This window comes from Ananas comosus, linkage group 4 (assembly GCF_001540865.1).
Source record: "Ananas comosus cultivar F153 linkage group 4, ASM154086v1, whole genome shotgun sequence".
In the NCBI taxonomy this organism is placed as follows: Eukaryota; Viridiplantae; Streptophyta; class Magnoliopsida; order Poales; family Bromeliaceae; genus Ananas; species Ananas comosus.
In genome coordinates, this window is record NC_033624.1 from 14,704,794 (window position 1) to 14,724,024 (window position 19,231).

The 19,231-nt window shown below is 35.8% G+C and overlaps 2 protein-coding genes across 2 annotated transcripts; one reads left to right on the top strand and one right to left on the bottom strand.

The window, feature by feature from the left end:
- Positions 5,983 to 12,490, bottom strand: LOC109709736 (kinesin-like protein KIN-5B). Its single transcript, XM_020232069.1, has 25 exons — positions 12,475 to 12,490; positions 12,149 to 12,302; positions 11,759 to 11,968; positions 11,298 to 11,427; positions 11,043 to 11,198; positions 10,629 to 10,966; positions 10,409 to 10,547; positions 9,874 to 9,971; positions 9,614 to 9,770; positions 9,459 to 9,528; positions 9,301 to 9,377; positions 9,150 to 9,203; positions 8,971 to 9,051; positions 8,786 to 8,897; positions 8,623 to 8,709; positions 8,368 to 8,543; positions 8,121 to 8,282; positions 7,914 to 8,021; positions 7,677 to 7,835; positions 7,511 to 7,594; positions 7,209 to 7,414; positions 6,967 to 7,068; positions 6,763 to 6,872; positions 6,527 to 6,678; positions 5,983 to 6,351 (listed from the first exon to the last, which is right to left on the bottom strand). The coding sequence occupies exons 3-25, from the start codon at positions 11,938 to 11,940 to the stop codon at positions 6,145 to 6,147; spliced, it is 3,147 nt and encodes a 1,048-aa protein (XP_020087658.1). The 5' UTR covers positions 11,941 to 11,968; positions 12,149 to 12,302; positions 12,475 to 12,490; the 3' UTR covers positions 5,983 to 6,144.
- On the top strand, positions 12,951 to 17,019 carry LOC109709738 (protein gar2). The gene is made up of 4 exons (XM_020232072.1): positions 12,951 to 13,501; positions 13,573 to 13,735; positions 16,121 to 16,167; positions 16,252 to 17,019. The coding sequence occupies exons 1-4, from the start codon at positions 12,990 to 12,992 to the stop codon at positions 16,805 to 16,807; spliced, it is 1,278 nt and encodes a 425-aa protein (XP_020087661.1). The 5' UTR covers positions 12,951 to 12,989; the 3' UTR covers positions 16,808 to 17,019.

Genomic DNA, 19,231 nt, shown 5'->3' on the forward strand with positions numbered 1-19,231 from the left:
TATATATATATATATATATAGAAAGAGAGAGAGTAGAGCTAGTATACTGTTATGAGTATAGAATTCTTCATACTCATAAATTATTTTCGATGATGGAGTTTCCGAATCAACGATCCACTCCGTTAAATACAATCTAAAGTATTTAGAACTATTTAAAAATAAATTTCGTAATTTTTTGAAATCATAATAAAATTTATCAAGCGAGTATAAAATGAATAGTCAAAATCGAACGATATCTTTAAAATAGATGTTTGGATCCTTTAATTTAAGATCAGAATTATTGATCTTTATCTATATAGTGAATAAAATTTTCTATAAAAAATTCTCCGAGGGTTGAGTAATACCCTTAGGGTTGAGTGGTCCCGACAGAATAATAGTATTAATCCAAAGGTTAGAAATAATCAAAAGAGCTGATCTAAGGGTCAAAAAATTGGTAGTATCATATCCTCTATGCTTCCAATAGTATAGTAGCTCTACTCTCTCTATATATATATATATATATATATATTGTGTTTAGAGTTTAGGGTTTATATATATATATATATATTGCACGTTAAAATGTAGAGTTTGAAACAAGCCCCGTCCATGTAGAAATTTAGTAATAAGGAAAGAGACGAGGAGTAGTTCAAAGAGGAAGTATCCACGAAAGTGCGTGGATGAGCCAAATTGGGGCGGTGACGTGGACGCCACCTTCTGTTGGGTAGTCCACTTATTCGCTTCTTTTTATCTTCTTCAACCTTCTCCCTTTTAAAATCTCCTGGGAGTTCCACAAATTTTCTATTTGATTTATCACCGAACCCCCCCAATCTATATATTTAGAGAGATATATATCATTCAAAATAAAAGTTAGACCGGCGACTCCCACCAAGAGACAACGACAAGAAATCTAATCAGGATCGCAATTTATTAGTGAATGATTTGACCAAAAAAAAATAACATAATTTTTAAAAACCAATCATTTGACTTTTTTAACTATTAAACGAATTCGGCTCTTAGTGACTTAGATTTGAATGAAAAGTAGAATTATCAATATTTCTGCGATTTTTTCTTTTTTGTTTTTAGTTTTATTTTTTTATCTTGGTTGTCTTGAATGTTTTTGGAGGCTGCGCCATGTAACTAAATTTATTTGCTAAATAAATAAAACGGGTAGCGCCCTACATTTTTCTCAAAAAAAAAAAAATAATAACGGTAAAAGTGATTTGCCATCGAGAAATACTGTTCTAATAGTTGGTGATCAAAATCCTGCATAAATGTACATGGTTAAAATAGGGAGTATTGCTTATATACTTTTTATCACTGTTTAAAATTTCTAATATTTGCTGTTTTTTAAAAACATTTTTCTAAACCTCGAATCTCATTAGAAAGGTCTTGGGCGGAGAGGTTTACGGTTTACTTTAAAACGAGGAAGTAGATAAGTTTGAAATTGCAATTATTTCACATCATCTTTTCCAAGCAAAAAATCTTTTTTTTCCGACAACGACATCAAATTTATAAAATAAAATATAGTTAATTTGTCATTAAATTATAATCAGATATAACATATCGAAATCACAACAATTGGTGGCACACCTTGACTATGGCAGTTCTTACTAGGGGTTGGTCGGTGGGATTACGACTGATTTCACTCTTTCTTTAAAAAAAAAAACACTTTATTTATTTTATTTTATTTTTAACTTTATAAGATAATCAAGTACGTTTTCGATTCGAGAGGGGCTGCTGCATAAGCAAGGAAAAGACAAGAGAATGAATATTATATTAGACCCACCTGTGGCTTGGCCCAGGAAAAGGGCTTGTAGAACCTCCTTGTCCCCCGTTGCCAGGGCCACGTTTTAGTATTTGCCATTTTTATTCTCTCCTCCTTTTACGAAATTTAGGATATGGCTTTAGCCACCGTTTGGTTCGGGGTTAAAAAAAAATAGCTATTCCAGAGATAGGGTCAAGTTTAGAGTTAAAATGGTGTTAAAATTATTTTGTGTTTGGTTGGAGGTTGGAGTTAGTCTAGGATAGTAAAAAAAAATGTTTGGTTGGAGTAGGTGGGATAAGAAGATAATAATTGATAAAGAAGAAAAATATGAGAGCTCGGGATGCATGCGGGGTTAAAGTTGGGAGGGGGAGTGGGGTTAATGATTGATAAAGAAGAAAAATGTGAGGGCTCGGGATGCGTGCGGGGTTAAAGTTGGGAGGGGGAGTGGGGTTAGTAAACCCCACTAACCCGGTTTAGGGTGGGGTTAGTAAACCCCACCCCGGGTTAGTAAACCCCACCCCAAAAGAGTGGTGTTTGGGTATAAATTGGGGGTTAAGGGGTTATTCCACCCCTTAAACCCCAACCAAACGGTGGCTAAGGATCTTTGAAGGGCCACATTAACCATCATATACCAGGGTGCGTTTGGTTCGCGCTATCTTTTAAAGATTTCAAATAATTTAATGAGAATAAAAAAATATGATAGTGTTTGGCTAAACGCACTAAGTAATCTAGTTGGTAATATTAGATTCATTTGGAAATAAGATTCATCCCAAAGTACTAATCTCATTCCCTTGAGGAAGGATGGATATCCTCATATTAATGGATTGGAATAATCATAATATGTCTAATCTCTTTCTTTCTTCCTACCCGCCGGCTAATTGATATTATTTTTCTTTACACTCTAACCTTATATCTCTCTCTAAACTTATTTTTCTCTCTAAAATTCAACTTTTTTTTTTCTCTCTCTAAACTAAGCTTTCTCTCTCTCTCTCTCTTTTTAAAATTTCAACTCTCTCACTCCCTCTAATTTCGACTATATTTTTCTTTTTATTTTTTTAATTATGCTCTCTCTCTCTAACTTATACTCTCTCTTTCTTTTTTCTAAAAAAATATTGAAACTTTTGGTAATATTATTTAATAATAAATAAATAAATAAATAAATAAATTGTATATTTTTTATAATATTAAATAATATGGCTAATTAATATTACCATGCGAACCAAACACAGAAATTTCACATTCTTAGTAATAGAATGAATAGAAATAAGATTCTCGAATATCATTTATTCCTAGTAATCTTTTATAATACGAACCAAACGCACTCTAAGTGGGAAAAGATCATGAGCAAGGAGCAAGTTAATGAGAGATGAATGGGATGTGTTAAGTGTTGGAACTTTAAAAGGCAAAACACCAGGTTGGTTCTCTTTGCCATGAAAGGTAAGGATTATAATGATCCCAACAGAGAAAGAGAAAGCAAACCGAAGTTCGTGCCTCATGGTACAGAGTCATTCTCTGGAAGGTATCAAGTTGGTGAAATGTCTAACCGAGAGTAGTATAATTATCAATTCAAATTAAGATGGTGTCAAAATTTTTTTTATCAAACAAAGCTATCTATACACCTAAAAAATGAGTGTAAATTTTATTCATCATCAATCCAAAGTCAAATTTATCACACTAATCTTATTTTAACACTTTTCTACACTGAAAATTTAAGAAAGTTATTTCAAACATGAGTGAAGTATAAAATTTACACCATAGTTTTGGTAAAGAGATAGCATTTCTATTATAGAACATCTATGAGTAGGCAGATGGATAATAATAAGATCACTTTATTTTCTTCCCTTCTCCCCGTCAAAACAGAAAAAAAAAAAAAAAAAATTAATTTCTTTTTTGAAAGAAAGATAACATGCTATTTATTTTGTTATTTTTTAAAAAATAAAATTAGCTGAAAGTGCGTAACAACTAAGTTTCGAACTTGAGACCTCAGATATCAACTGTTAAGCCCTTTGCTAACAGTTGCACTAAAAACAGTAGGTGAACTTCACATTTCTAACCCCAGAATTTTGAATAGAGGTATAAACATTGAGGTACTCTGTCCCGTGCGTGGACAATGTATGGTTGGCTCAAACAAAGCGCAAAATATCCCTCTGATAAATAAATGTGGAGCACATTCGATTGAAGATTTCGAAGGATCCATTTTTGGTGCTTTACTTTTTAAGATGACCGTCGCACCACCTATACACTGCTTTGTACTATTGCATTGCTACAGTAGGCATGACTCGTGAAGTGCGAACGTCGTAGGTGGAGCAAACACAAGTGGCGTATCTTGTATGGGTTCCAGCGACGCTACGAGGACTGTTGAACGTATGTAAAATAATTACTCTCTTTGCCACTACCTCTATATTGATCTATTTCCTTACCTAGCCTCTTTGAAAATAAAAATTTCCTATCCAACCTCCTTTTAAAAAATATTCCTAAGTAGTCTCATTTTTATAAATTAGGAAAAAAAGATAAATCAATACCTTTAATATATATTAATATGTTAAGTGAGTGAAAATTATCTTTTTGTATAGTTATATCACCATTATTTTTATATAATGTATAATTATATTGTATTTTGAGTGTTTATTTTTATCAGATGTTTAATAATGTTGTATATATAGTCAAATTAAGTACTAATAATAAAAATAATAGTAATAATAAATTAAAAAGATAATCTCCACCCACTTAACATATTAAGATATATTAAAGGTATTAATTTATCTCTTTTTTTCTAATCTATAAAAATGAGGCTAGATTAGAAATATTTTTTTAAAAGAGGCTAGATAGAAAATTTTTATTTCCAAAGAAGCTAGACAACAAAATAGATCCTCTATATTTTCCTTTTTGCGTAACACGGGTAAAAAGAAGAAATATTAAAAAGAATCCCCCCCTAGCAACTAAGTTTCGAACTTGAGACCTCAGATATCAACCGTTAAGTTCTTTGCTAGTAGTTGCACTAAAAACAGTAGTGTAACAGAATTTTTTTAAAAATAAGATAAAACACAAAGGCGAATTATGTGGCTCACTCATTAACATACATCTTTTTTCTTGATCAAAAGTGGAGTGAAAAAAGGGGTCGTTAACTCAGATCACAGCCACAAACTATATTCAAATGCTCTCCACGTCGGTAAACTTGTTACTTATTCTAGCTTATTCCACTAAACTTAGTCTAGCTTATTCCACTAAAATGTTTCATTGTCACCAAGTGTCTGCTACTTGATAAGCTATCGAGATAATGGTCCAAATCTCCCTGGGGAATAACTGACTCACCGTATACCAGATTTGCTCTAACGACAGGATGGGGAATAAAGTATGAAACACTTTTAATTCTCACAAGTTAAAATTTCCAAATGAGAGAGTTAAAACTAATGATCAGTTAAATGTAATATATAAGCATCAACTGCTAGTATAGTTGGCAGAGATATTGACTACTCTATTAGGTGGCTATAAAGTCAAATAAATCTAGTGGGTGCGATCATGTGGGTGTGTGTGCACACGAAAGAGATGGTTAAGTGGCAGCAATGCCTTCAGAGAGACAATGCTCTTTCTCGCTACACGGACCAGACATACTCTCTTAGTGGCAACACCCTTGAACTGTTCTTTCCAGGCTTATCTTCGGGCATTTGTGATGGCTCCGTTGTGTTTTGTGGGCCATCAATAATACTGGACCATTTGAACAGCTCATGGTGGGTCTCCTGTTAGCTAAGAAGCAACAGTGAAGTTGCACAATTTGGACCCAGCAGGAGTCCCTGGTAATGTAGTAAGCAAGTTTTGCCTTTTGTGCTAGTAATTACCAGATTCCAAAGAAAGAAAGAAGGAAAGAAAGATAGAAGAACAAACAGGACAGATACTGTAGACAAATACCTAAATTGCCTTTGGCTCGACTAATAAGATGAAATGAGCTCTGTGTCAAAAGCAAAACCTCCGGTTTGAAGCTTCTACTCAACAAAAAGCTATTGTCCAACAAAACAGTCACACAATTTGGGCCCACCAAGATCCTATGGTGTTGTAATAGCAGATAATCTAGCTACTTATTGTTAGTTTACTTCGAGCAGTTCTACTCAAGAAAACATTTCTAAGAAAGACCTTTTCAAACCAAACAAACCTCAGTCCTTTCTAGACCTTCTAATCTATAATTAATTCTCTTAGCACATATATACCGAAATTCTCGCCTAAAATTTCATACACAAACTTCAAAGACCATGCTAACTATAGCCACATCCATTAATAATGTCCTAATATCACAAATTAGCACTCAGCCTCAAAACATGATATGATCAGTACAGGAAATTCTTACTGTACAACACTAAGGTCACAAGCAGTCCAAATGCGTACCTCTTGAGAATGAACTTGCCTCTTTAATTGATGGGCATGAATGGAATTCTTGGTGTTTGTGTAAGTTGATCATCCATTTGTTGCTTCCCTCCTACTTCCCCCTTCAATCCATTTTCTGATCTAAACTCCCTAACCACATCAGTTAAAGATTTCCTCAACTCCTCTATCGATTTCAAGCTCGGTACAGTGATCTCTTGCTCTCTCAGAGGCCTCCTAATTGGACTATCAACCTGTTCAGTAAGTTAACATAAGTCACTAACATAATACTTATTCCACAGTTCAACCAATGTCCTATTGTAGTATGCAAATCAAATTATCTGAACTTAGAAAAACAAAATTAAAAATAATAATAATAACTCAAACTTGACCAGGTAACTTCATTTCGAAGGTATCGGAAGTTCTCACCAAGTAATCTTCTAGAAAGCACTTCTCCGCCAGGATTCTAATAGACTCTATGCTTCCACTGTGGTTATCCTGCAATGATTTTAAATGATCCAAGCAGAAGCTTGATAAAGGTTCTATCCCCTCTGTTGTTTGATGATCCAGAAGAAGAGAACCTTTCAATAAGAACAAATACACCATTATAAAATATTCATACATTTATATAAGCTAAAAAAATGAAGTTTTAAGTTGATTTTTACTCTTTGAAGAAGCTAGTAGATCTCCAATTGCCTTGTCAAACTCCACATCAGTGTTTGAAGACTCAGAGACTAACTCTCCAAAAACATTTCCATTATCTTGATTTGTTCGGCTGCAAGCCAAAATTAAACACAAGTAACTGAAAACATGAAGAAAATACAGCTTAACTATTGAAGTCAGCTAATTCTAATGGTAACGAGGCCTACTCAATTGAATACTCGATTTCTGCACCATAATCCTTATTAAGCTGGTTGATGGATAATTGAGTATGCGCCCAATGACACATTGACTGCCCTACTTTCTCCGAACTGCATATGGATTAAGAAAAATCATATATCTAGCTAAATTTTCTAATAAAACTTAAAAAGTGATTAGCAAATGAGAAAACAAATTTACATTATGGAACTCGGAATATATAAAATAATAGTTATGCAATAAGAATGCATACCATTGGTGAAGGACATTTTCCATATTATTTCGGAGTCTAGCGCTTGAAGATATATCTTCCTGGTACCGGCTTTCTCCTTTTTCTACGAAGGAAATCCACTCCTTTTTAGCACTATCTGAAGCTTGTTGCATGCTAGACATGTGTAATTGCAATTTATTCGCCTCTTGACTACATCTTTCACTCAGTCTATGTACGGCGGATGAAACCTGATTAAAATAATAAAAACAAAAACTATGGCTCGCATTTCTATTTTTCTCACAAAAAGAAACAAGTAAAAAAATTTTGGCCTAAGGGCAGGTGACCATTTTTGTTCTCATGGCTGTTAAGCTTGCTAATATTCCAGCAATCTTTTCAATGGCTGCCTTTTCTTCTTTAGCTGACAGTTCCTGAAAGAAGCAATCTATTCAGCTTACCATTCCTATAAATATAGCATATCCGAATAGATTTATTATTATTTACTAAATTTACCTTAAATGTCTCCTCAAAATCTGCTAGCTGATGTGTTCTTTCCATATGATTTTCCTCAGTCTCTTTCATAAGCTTACAGGCATGGGCCTTTAAATCATTGAAGAAATCTACTGTTGTCTTTGATATGGCTTGTGTTGAAAGAAGACTCCTTTGCAATACCTGTGATTTATCAAGAGTCACTAAATTAGTCTATCAACAGCTAAAGAGATTTTTCTTTAACGAAAATAAAAACCATACCATCTCCTGTTGTTGTGCAGAGAAAGCAAGTAATTCTTTTTGTTCAGAGAGAGATCTCTGAAGATCATTCAGAACTTGCTCAGCCTCTGAAACTGCAGTGACTAGAAACTATAAACAATACAGGAACTAGTCAGCTAAATGAGTACTTATATACTTATAGTATAGAACATTTTATTCAATAGCTATAGTGGGCCTTCTAATTCATACATTTCCAAGTGCCAGTGCATGAGAAGAAAACATTAGCTTCATCTCCTCTAAGTCCGAAAAAGATTTCCGTTGCAGTGAATTAGCAAACTCATTCATTCGCTGAACTCCTGAAGTATATATTTCCTTAGTCTCCTGGATTTTCAGCTCGAAGCATTTCGTTGCCTGAAAGGAACTAAAATTATGTATTATTAGAAAATTTATACTTAACAAAAAAGAACTTGTGGATCCAATATTTTCTCCTTCTCACCTCACACTTTTTTGCAAGGAATGAGCTCAATTGTTCCTCCATAGATTTTAATAATTGATGCTGATCACAAACTGATCCAACCACTGTATTCTGTAGTGATTTTAGGCTATAATCAAGTTGAGACCCAAATTTTAGAATTAGTTCCTTGTTTCCTGCTTCTTTGTTTGATTGTCGCTCTATAAAATGCATAAAGTATGTTAAGGGATGGAAAGGGAATAATGTAAGTATTTCCTTTGTGCAGATTTACTTGTTTACCCATTTTAGCAAAAAGAACAGTTATATCTTCTGATGCACTTTCCAGGACACCACGTAGATCCTTTGCACGTTCAAGAATAGCAGTCTCTATATGATGATGAAGAAAAAGATCAGAAATCCATATTTATTGATAATTCTCTTGAGTTGATTGTATTAGACATACCAGAAATTAATAAATTTGAAATAACAAAATCCTTTTCCTTCAGCGTGAGGTTCGTTCTTTTGTGAACTTCTTGAAGATCCTGGAAAGCCTTCTTGCTGCTTTCGAAATTTATCTACAGCACAAAATTTCTATAGGTGAAGGCCACAAACATGTATAGAAGAGATTAATTATTTAATTGAATCAACCTTGAACTCCCTATTCTGGCTTTCCAGATCCAAGTTGCGTTCTTGTTCAGAATGGTAGAGCTCCTTAAATCTGTCAGCTTGCTGTGAAAAGTAGGAAATAGAGAAAGCAACATGACAAACTGGTACACACAAAGGGTTTAAAAAGATAATTTTAGAAAAAAAGGAAAAATAATTCACACCTTGCTCTTCTGATCCAATAATAACTCCAATTGCTCAATTTTCTCACGCATTGCCTGTAAGAGAAACAATGCGTTTTAAGATGAGGACCAATCAAATAAATGACTTAAATGAAGGAAAGCACAAGCATGTTATTTATTATAAGCACCAGACCTTCTTTTCTGCCTCATCCTGCACAAATCTTTCTTGGGGAATGTAAACGCCGTTCTTTTCCCTTGCAGCTCTCACATCTGATAGAATTGCTAGTTAAAATATAGTAGATTGCAAAAAGTGATACAAGTTTGAACAACTAACATGAAAGACCTACCAACCTTGTTTTAATTTTTCAATTTCTAGGTTGAGATCCTTCAGGAGGACAGATTTGGATAGTTTTTGATTTATCTGCAAATACGATTACGGATAAATGTTTGAAATCTTAATAAACAACAAACAAAAACAGAGTTTAGAAGGATTAAGTATATGAAACCTCTGGTTTGTTTTTAATGCTTTTAGCGCGATAAGCATAGTCAAGTGTGCTTAGAGTTTCTTCTAAAGAGAGAGAGGATGGAGATACTGTTGCTATGATGCAAGTTTTTGCTTTTCCGCCCAAGGATTCTCTTAGTAATCGTGTCAGCTTACTATCCCTGATCAAAGTAGAGAGAAATGAGTATAAACTAACATTACAAAACTGAAAAATAGAGCATCTAACAAAAATAGAAATAGGTGCTAGATATATTACATAAGAACCTGTAAGGTATATGAACAGAATGCTCCACAAGAGCAGTTATGACACGACCGAGGGTTAATAAGCTCTTGTTTATCTCCCCAGCTTCTCTCACTCTCCACTGTCATCATGGTCCACATCAGTAACTTATGTATGAATTACTGGGGGCAGGTATGACATCGTCCATCACAATTTGAAAGATTTCAATAAAAAAGAAAGTTGGATAAAATAGGAGCAAATTAATTGTGTAGAAGAAAAAACCAAAAGTGAAGAGTTTACTGAATACACGGATCATATGTTAAAACCAAAAATTTGCAGCACAATCAATCTTGACATGTGTCAAATCAGCTAATTGGATCTGAGTAAAACTAGGACAGAAAAACTTAAAACTCTGAATAGCTGAGAGAGTTGTTATCAGAGCATTATTACTCGAAAGTTGCACTATCATCCAGAACATTGTTGGTAATATCAAGAGTTATGAAGTTGTGTTCTCTGAGTTATTGAGAACATAGTTGCACTAACATCATCACTTGGAAGTTGCAGTATCACACAGAGTACCTCTCTTGCACCAGATCGAGATATGTTCTCTGAGCCAGCCAAGTCTACAAGGTTCAACCTCCCACATTTCACAACCTCCTCATTTCCTACAGTAGATTCTTTCCGATGGATAGTTATAGAAAATACTGAATGTGAGCGGCTGCACAAACAAAAGGCATTGTATTCACTAGTTAATCAGAGAAGCTTTTAGCTCGGAATCATAATGATGAGAAATGCATACCTGCTTTGCTTGTTCAGTAAAGTGTCAGCAGTGCGCCTCTTAGCCGATCCACGCTCCAACAAACTATATATCTCGCTAGGACTATATACAACAACCTCTTCAAGGCCTCTGATAACTGCACCACCCTTGCCATCTTCCATAAGAGAAATAGGTCTTCTTTGTCTATCTTCTGGAAACCTAGTTTGGTCCTCAGGGGCTAATAAATCAGTTATTTCTTCGTTGTATAGTTCAAAGAAAGAAATTTTCATACTATAATCAGTTTTCCGGGCTTCTAAAGTGTCAAAGATATGGCACACCGCTCTTGGAATCACGCCAGCTTCAGCCAGTAGATCTCCACCCTTTATATAAATAAAAGAAACTAAGTTAGAAAACTCCCTCAATCCACATACCTGAATACTGGCAATAAGAATGTACCTTAAATCTCATCTCTCCTTCCATCGTGTATGTTTTTCCTGTACCTGTCTGTCCAAAAGCAAAAACTGTGCAATTGTAACCTTCAAGTACATCGTAGACTATGGGAGAGATAGCATGGCCGTATATTGATCTTTGCTGCGATTTTGGCCCAAATACCTAATAAATTATGGCAAGAAAAAGGAATATTGCACGAGTTGATTGGCATATGATAATAATTACAAGCGATAAAATGATGGACGATATGCAGCAGCAAACCTTATCAAAGGTGAATGTCTTATCTGCTTGCTTGTTCACTAGACCCTGCAAAACAGTCACCTCTTTTCTTTGTTCATTGCAAGATATTACGTTTTGAATATTCAGCTTTTGTTCTTCCTCATTCAATGGCCTGGTTTGTAAACAAATGGAAAAATAAATAAATACAAAAGCAAAAGTAAAATGTCAAAAGAACGGAAAAACAAATTACTAGTCACTAATCAGCATTTACATCGCCCTTTGGAAGCCTATTAATGTTATCAAACTAAATAAACACACGAATGTAATCTCTGGGTACCAGAAACTCATACCGATAACCGAATTTTTTCAATGATTGCTAATATAATCGAGGAACGACATATTATCAAGAAAATGTGCAGGAAATTATAGCAGTGGTAAACGACTAATTTTATTAAAAGAAAGGAAACATAAATGACCTCCTATATCAGTATCTCAAACCCTACCTGCATCTCACTATGACTTGGATATTGACCTCTCTGTCTCGATCTTGCCGACCCGATGCCGAGCTCCCATCGGCCCACCTCAGATCCAGCGTACGCCTCTCAGGGCGCGGCGTCAGGAAAGGAGACGGGGTCGGAGCTAGAGAAAACCCTAATCGCCGGTGGGGATTGGGCGTCGCCGACATTATTGCCCAATTCCCTCCTCCGGAAACCCTAAATCCACCAAAGAACAACAAAAACTACAATTTAGAACCAAAAAAAATAAAATCCCAGAATTTCAAATTAAGAAGCAAATCCACCAAAAGAAAAGGGGATTTGCAGAAGAAATTATGAGGGAAAAAAGCCGATCAGAGACAGGATTGAGAGTTCTTGCCCTAGATTTTCTCCGCGTACCTTGGAAGCGAAAAAGGCGAGGTGTTCGAAGAACCCTTAGCTCGGAATAATGTTCGAACGGTTATGAGAATGGGGAGTGAGATGGTCTCCGTATAGCCGTTGCGAGGTCTCTGAATTCGAAGTTTCAAAAATAAAAAAGAGCGGTGAAGTGAACCTGCGAGTTCAAAATTTAGAGGATGTTAAAATAATTGTTCGCCCCCTTGTATCCTTGGGCCTCTTGGCCCACTTGTGGCCCTAAATGGCGCCTTTATCCCTCGTCGGATCCGGGTTCTTTTCGAACCGAACGGTCGAGATTCAACCCGTTAAAAGAAAGGCCCGGGACTTACGGGAGATAATTCGCTGGACTTGGTCCCCCACGTCTTCTGTGGACCGCTCAAACTATCTTGCTTATTTAAAGGTGAAAATGAATCATATGTGATGGGATAGTGAAGAAATTTTTATTGTTATCGAAGATGGAGATTTAACTTATTTACTTAAATGACAAAGATAAGAATCATACTCACTGCTTCACAGAATGGAAGAATTTTAAATTAACTCTAATACCATATTACTTGAAAAATCAACTGTTGTAAAAAAATAAAAATATTTTTATAACTTATGATCATATTTGATTAGATAAAATTATAATGTAAATTAAAATTAAGTGCTAATTATAACGGAATAGTGATGAGCTGATGGAACAGGTCCAACAAAGAATTCATCACTGATTCACTGCTGTGCGGTTTGGACCGGGTTCTCAAATCGAACCCGGGTCAAGTCCGGATCGATCTCCTCATCCTACGACCTATTTATATAAGTTCGCCATTATCGCCCTCGCGCCGCCTCTTCTTCTCCCGTCGACATGGTATTATCCCACAAGAAGCTCAAGCAGAAGCTCCGCTCCCTTCTCGCCCACTCCGCCGCAGGGGAGTCGGAGGGGCCGCGCGAGGACGATGCAGCGAAGGAGGAGATCGATCAACAAGTGGAGAGCATCAAAGAGCTCTTGGGATCGAAATCTCGAGGATCCAAGCCGTCGAAGAGGCCGAGGAGGAAGAAGAAGCCACTTCCCAGCTCGGAGGAATCGAAATCATCCGAAGGAGACGAAGGGATTAGTGAAGGGGTTAAGGAGAATGGCGGGGGTGTTGGGGTAGAAGAGGAGAAGAAGAGTGGGAAGCGGAAGAGGGAGGAGGTCGATGGAGATAAGGAGCCGAAGAAGAAGAAGAAGAAGAAGAAGAAGCTAAAGGAGAAGCAGAAGAAGAAGGATAAGAATACGGAGAAGGAGAAGATGAGGAAAGGAGAAGAGGATGAGAAAGGGGTCGAGGGTAATGAGAAAGTGGTGGTGGAATCGATTCAATCGATCAACACAGCTGAGAGGTTGGTTACTTAATTTTCTCCTTTTTATTTTAGCTTATGAGCGTAATGTTGATCTATCTATATGTTCTCAGTGAGCAAAATGTGAAAAAGGTCTATGTTGGTGGTATTCCATACTACTCAACAGAAGATGATATAAAGAGCTTTTTCGAGGGATGTGGCACTGTGACTGAAATTGATTGCATGACCTTTCCGGAAAGTGGAAAGTTCCGAGGAATCGCCATTCTTTCTTTTAAGGTTGGTTTCAACTCTGATACAGTCCATATCAAGTAGTTAGATGATCTTTTGTTATAGTATCATAATTTCTAAGAGTAATGGCTCATGCTAGATGAATTGGAGTTATGGCTTATGCTTGAGTTAGTTCTGGTTTATTTGTAATCTATAGTGCAGGCATGCAGTTAAGCATTTTAAGTATCAGTACTTCATATTCAGACTTCGCTCGTGTAGAATTTTTTTTGGTTAACAACTCTAGGTATAGCAATCTGGGTTCTGAAGTCATGGATTACTGTGAAACACTTGGAAGGTACTCTGGTGTCATATTTCATGCTTACTAATCTGAAAATTGTGATCTGCCACTAATCTGAAAATTGTGAGTTAAGTAAGCCTGGTAGTTTACATATTTGGAGCATATTAGTTGTGTTACTGATGCAAGTCATCGATGCTTACTCTGTATCATCCTATGCTCAGCTGGTGTCCTGCTGAACATAACCCAATTTATAATCAAGTACAGACAGAATGAGAGGTTGAAATGGTGCGAACTTGAGGTGGTGAAATTGAATATATATACATGTCCAATCCATCCTTTCATTCATCTATACATAACGTACATTTTTATATTGATTTTTGAGAATGATCATCAGTGATATGTTCTTCATCATTACCTGGCCATTTCCCATTAAACATGCAGAAAATATAAAAGCAGAAGTTGTTGTTGTGGAAAAATCCATTATAATATAATATGCAGCCACTGATTAGCCTGCCACTTTATCTAGAAATACTGGTAGCAATGTCTTGTAATCAAGTCTCTTTATATTGAAACTATGTAATCAGTGTGATCTAACTTGAGACCTATTATGCAAGTTGAGTGAGAGAATTTTCGACCTTGTTTGTTGTTGTTGTTCTTTCACAAACCGTTTCAATTGCTGCTCAATTCTCTATTGTTTATACTTTTATCTTGTGTACTGCTATATTCCGATGTTGTTTCATGGATTCTAACATAAGTCATTAGCTTAGTAACGACATTTTCACAACTGCTTGTTCCTGTTTATACATCTTATCTCTAACCCAAGGATTAAAGTGCTCATCGGCACAGGCCGTATCCATCGTGTCGGATCGTGCCAGCAAGATATCGGCACAATACAGCCTCCGTGCCGATGGCATTTATTCTTGAAATTAGTAAGTAATTTTCTCAATAAAGTTCAAAAGATTTGATAAAGATATATAATAAATAATTGGCATAATTTGTTGCTAAAGAAAATAAATATTTCATGCCATTACGTGTCGGCACATATATATTTTTTGTGACCGACATGCATAGGCACGGCCCGGCACACATCATACCGTGCCGGCAAGTTTCCGACACGAGCCTGTGCCACGGCACTTAAATTCTTGCTCTAACCTTTTCTTTGGTGCAAAATTAGGGAAATCTTCAACTTAGAACATCTCATGCCTGGTATGCCAACACTCAACGGTAACGTGAGCTGACATTAAAGACGCATTTTGAAGTATGTCTATTTCACCATAGGTTACACTAAATGACGCACTTTTCAAAATGCTAGTAAAAATGGAGCTATACCTTTTCACCCTACAATATAGGGGTTTAAAGACATATTAGTTATTTTGGTACTTCGTTATGTGGTCCATTGGTTTTTGGAATGCAGTTTAACAATTGAAAGGCAGGCTGGATACTAGGTTGTGTGGGAACTTTTCTTGGAAGAGTCTGACAGGCTCATGAAGCACCTCAGCTATTCTTCGAGTTATTTTTCCTTGCAAAATGAGGAACAATTTATACAAGGAAGTGTTTCAGAGGATCCAGGTTGGCATTTTGGAAAGGAAAATGCTATCAAGTAGGGCAAAGTTTTATTTAAGCCATATGATGTTGGCAGTGAATTTATGTCTGTTGATGGTAAACTAGGAATTGATCTAGCCTTCAGGACACTGATTTCTGAATTCTCTTAACATACCTAGTGGAACTTCTTTCATCTTATGTTCTTTTTTTTCAACATGTAGAGGTCAGTTAGTGGCCAAAAGGCTCAAACGCCACAATTACATGATTTGGAGAGGGTGAAAACAAATAGAAGAACGCAAGAGTAGAAAGTGAAACTCCTAACCTTCTTTCTAAGCATCTTGACATCTTCTGTAACAATTTTTTTCCAGCTGGAATAATAGTAAATTAGTAATACAGTAACAGCTTTCTTGTCTATTTCCCCTTCTCCTGCAATTCTTGTAATATGTTACTATAATCTCACTCTAATTTTCAGATGTTTCGGCTTTTCCAACTCACCGAAAAAATGAGTTCGTGATTATGATCATCTCATATTCGGATATTCCTATCTGCTTTGGCTCTTCACAAGAATTTACGAAACTTAATAGCTCTTTGACTGATCACTCTTTGTTATTCAGACGGAAGCTGCTGCCAACAGGGCTTTAGCTCTCGACGGTGCCGATATGTGAGCAAATCTCCCTTCAGCTGCTTCTCTTTTGCACTCATCCTTACAAATGAGCTCATCTTTATACCCTTCTTTAACCTTTAGGGGTGGCTTTTATCTAAAGATCCAGCCGTACAAGTCCAACCACACTCAAAAATCAGATTTTGCACCCCAAATTGTGGAGGGCTACAATAGAATATATGTGGGGAACCTATCATGGGATATAACCGAGGACGATCTACGAAACTTCTTCTCCAACTGCAAAATCTCATCCATACGATTCGGGACAGACAAGGAGACAGGGGACTTTAAGGGCTATGCGCATGTCGACTTTGCTGATAACGAGTCTCTGCTGGCAGCTTTGAAGCTCGACCAGAAGGTGGTTTATGGTCGGCCGGTGAGGATCACATGCGCGACCCCAAAAAGGACGATTTCTAGAAGGGAGGTTGAGACAAAGTCGGCTTCGAAGCCTAACAATGTTGAGGAGAGCGGAGATGGTGCAAGCTCAGGGAAGAAGAAGAAAAGGCGAACATGCTACGTCTGCGGCACTCCGGGCCATCTCTCTTCATCTTGTCCGCAGAAAAAAGCTGGCGAGGGTGATGGTTCTTCTGGTGTTACTGAATTGAAGACGAGCAGAAAATCTATTCGAAGCTCCTCATAGAATATTTACTCGTCGAATGCTATTCGAATTGAAGTATTAGTTACACCTTCGCCTGTTGTAAGTTAATTTATTGGTTGTAGAATCGAACATTGCTCTGAATTTTGTTAGCTTTCAGAAGAGAGATTGTAAGTAGATCAGGTGTAAAATCTTGGTAAAAATGCCCCATCAAACTATAAGCAATTTTTGAAATAGGCCATACACTTTTTTAAAAAGTTAACATCCTGCTAATTTTTATTTTATTTTGATTTAAGTTGATATAGGTATTTGAATTGGGGATTTGGTTAAAGTTTCCAGTTCTAGCTATTGGTTACTAGATACTAACACATTCCCTTTTATTTGAAATAATTCAAATCGAATCTTGGTTGAGGCGTCCTATAACATTTGGCCTAAGTTTAGGAGCATTTAGCTGGGCCTTCATGTTTGCTAAGCTTTAAATACTAACACATACGCTATTTTTTTCCCCTTGGTGAAAATAGTTATTAAAGAGTTACAAAATTTAATGATGGCTAAATGATCTAACGAAATTTTGAAATTCAACTTATGGAAATAACTCAGGTGTCTATGAAAAGAAAAAAAGAAAAGAAAAGAAAAAAAGTTCTAGCAGAGGGGTCCCATACATTTTCTCCTAAAAATTAAACTTTGGAACATCCAGCTTTGACTGAGAACAGAGCCTTCATGCTACTTGGTTTGACCTTTCCATGTGCGTCAATACGTATTAAATATTAATCATCGCAAAAGATCATTAATTGACGTTTCTATCATGTAGATTTGAACGGGGACAAATTTTGCAAAGTACATTTAACATCCTCGTGACTAGCAATTATTTATACATGCTCCCACATCTAACATGGGGGTTCTTCATCAGTGTTCACACATCGATTCAAAAAACTTTTGTACCACTTTCAAAGCTTCTGCCTACTCGGTTTGACCTTGGTGTGTAGACCAGGGTCTCTGATTTTAAATGAAAACCATTTTAATTTTTTATGTAAATAATTTAATAATTTTTATTTCTAAACATGAGGCTGTTGTAAAAACTTAACAGTGACTATTCGCAGTATCATGCATCGGTCCTTAAAAATTATGATTTTTAAGATCATAATTTTATTTTTACGTGACTTTATATTGTTACTCTTTTATGTAGTTGACGGGTTAGCATCAGTGATACAAATTAATTAATTTATGAACGCGCTTTGAAATTTCCATTAGTTAATTTATTCAAAAAATGAAATTATTTTATACCAACAATATTGGAGAAGGAGCAAGCCATGTGTTCTCAGATGCACAACCACAATCAGACGATCATTGTGGCCTTACTCTGTGCATCAAAAGTAGGTCAGAAGTGACAGAGACCATTGATTTTAGCACTCGGCCTTAAATATGTTACTAAGTATAGCAATAATTGCCTACATATTTCTCAAATGATCAAGTTTTATCAATTTGCAATTAAAATAGACGCAACAGAATACCGACGACAGAGGTCGAAGTAAATTTTTTTTTATTTTTTAAGGACGCAAAAGGTAGATTTTTGAATGATGAAAAAAAAGTGAAAAAACTGATATTAATATAGAAATAACTAAAACCTTTGAAAAATAAATATTATTTCAGAAAAATTTCTAACAATAAATTGAAAAAAAAGGAGGAAATTTTTGATTAGTTGGTAGGTAATTATCCTAATTTTGCATCACCTTCACACTACCTGGAGTTTTATATTTATAATAATAAATAATAATGCGTGTCACGAGCATGTCGCACGTGGGAGAAACGCGCCGCTAATGGACGAACGCGATTGGGGGGTGTCCTCTTTGTCTCACAGAGCTTGGACCGTGGACTTACCCACACAACCACATCATTACACAACCCCTACGTGGACCACTCTTTGACTTAATGACCATAGACCAAGGACCCACTCCCATTGAGAAATCATTATTGCGTGCACCACAAATTCTATACACCGGTGTCTCCCAAATTCATATTTTTTCACGCACTAATATATAAATTTGAGATAATTTATCTATTAAAGTCGTACATTTTCAAAGCGTGGTAAAAGAAATAGTACTGAAAGTAGTTTTTGCATATAGTTTTTTTTTAAAAAATGATCATAGATAGGACAAGATAAGAATGCTTTTATATATAATTTTTTTCTTAAGCAAGGCTTCATTCATAGTCCAATTTAAATTTCTGAATGACACCCTGAATACCAACCACTATTCTCAGTAATAAAAATATAGATTCAAATTTTCAGATCCCTTATTTTGTTTAGATATTTAAAAACTCGAGAGTATGCAAATAATTTGTACAATCAAGGTCCAACTTTTCTCCAGCTTAGTACTCTTTTTTCCTCCAGCATTAATAAAATAATCACAATAACTTGATTAAAAAATGTGAAACTAAGAGGAGTTTGGAGTTTGGGAAACCACATTATTA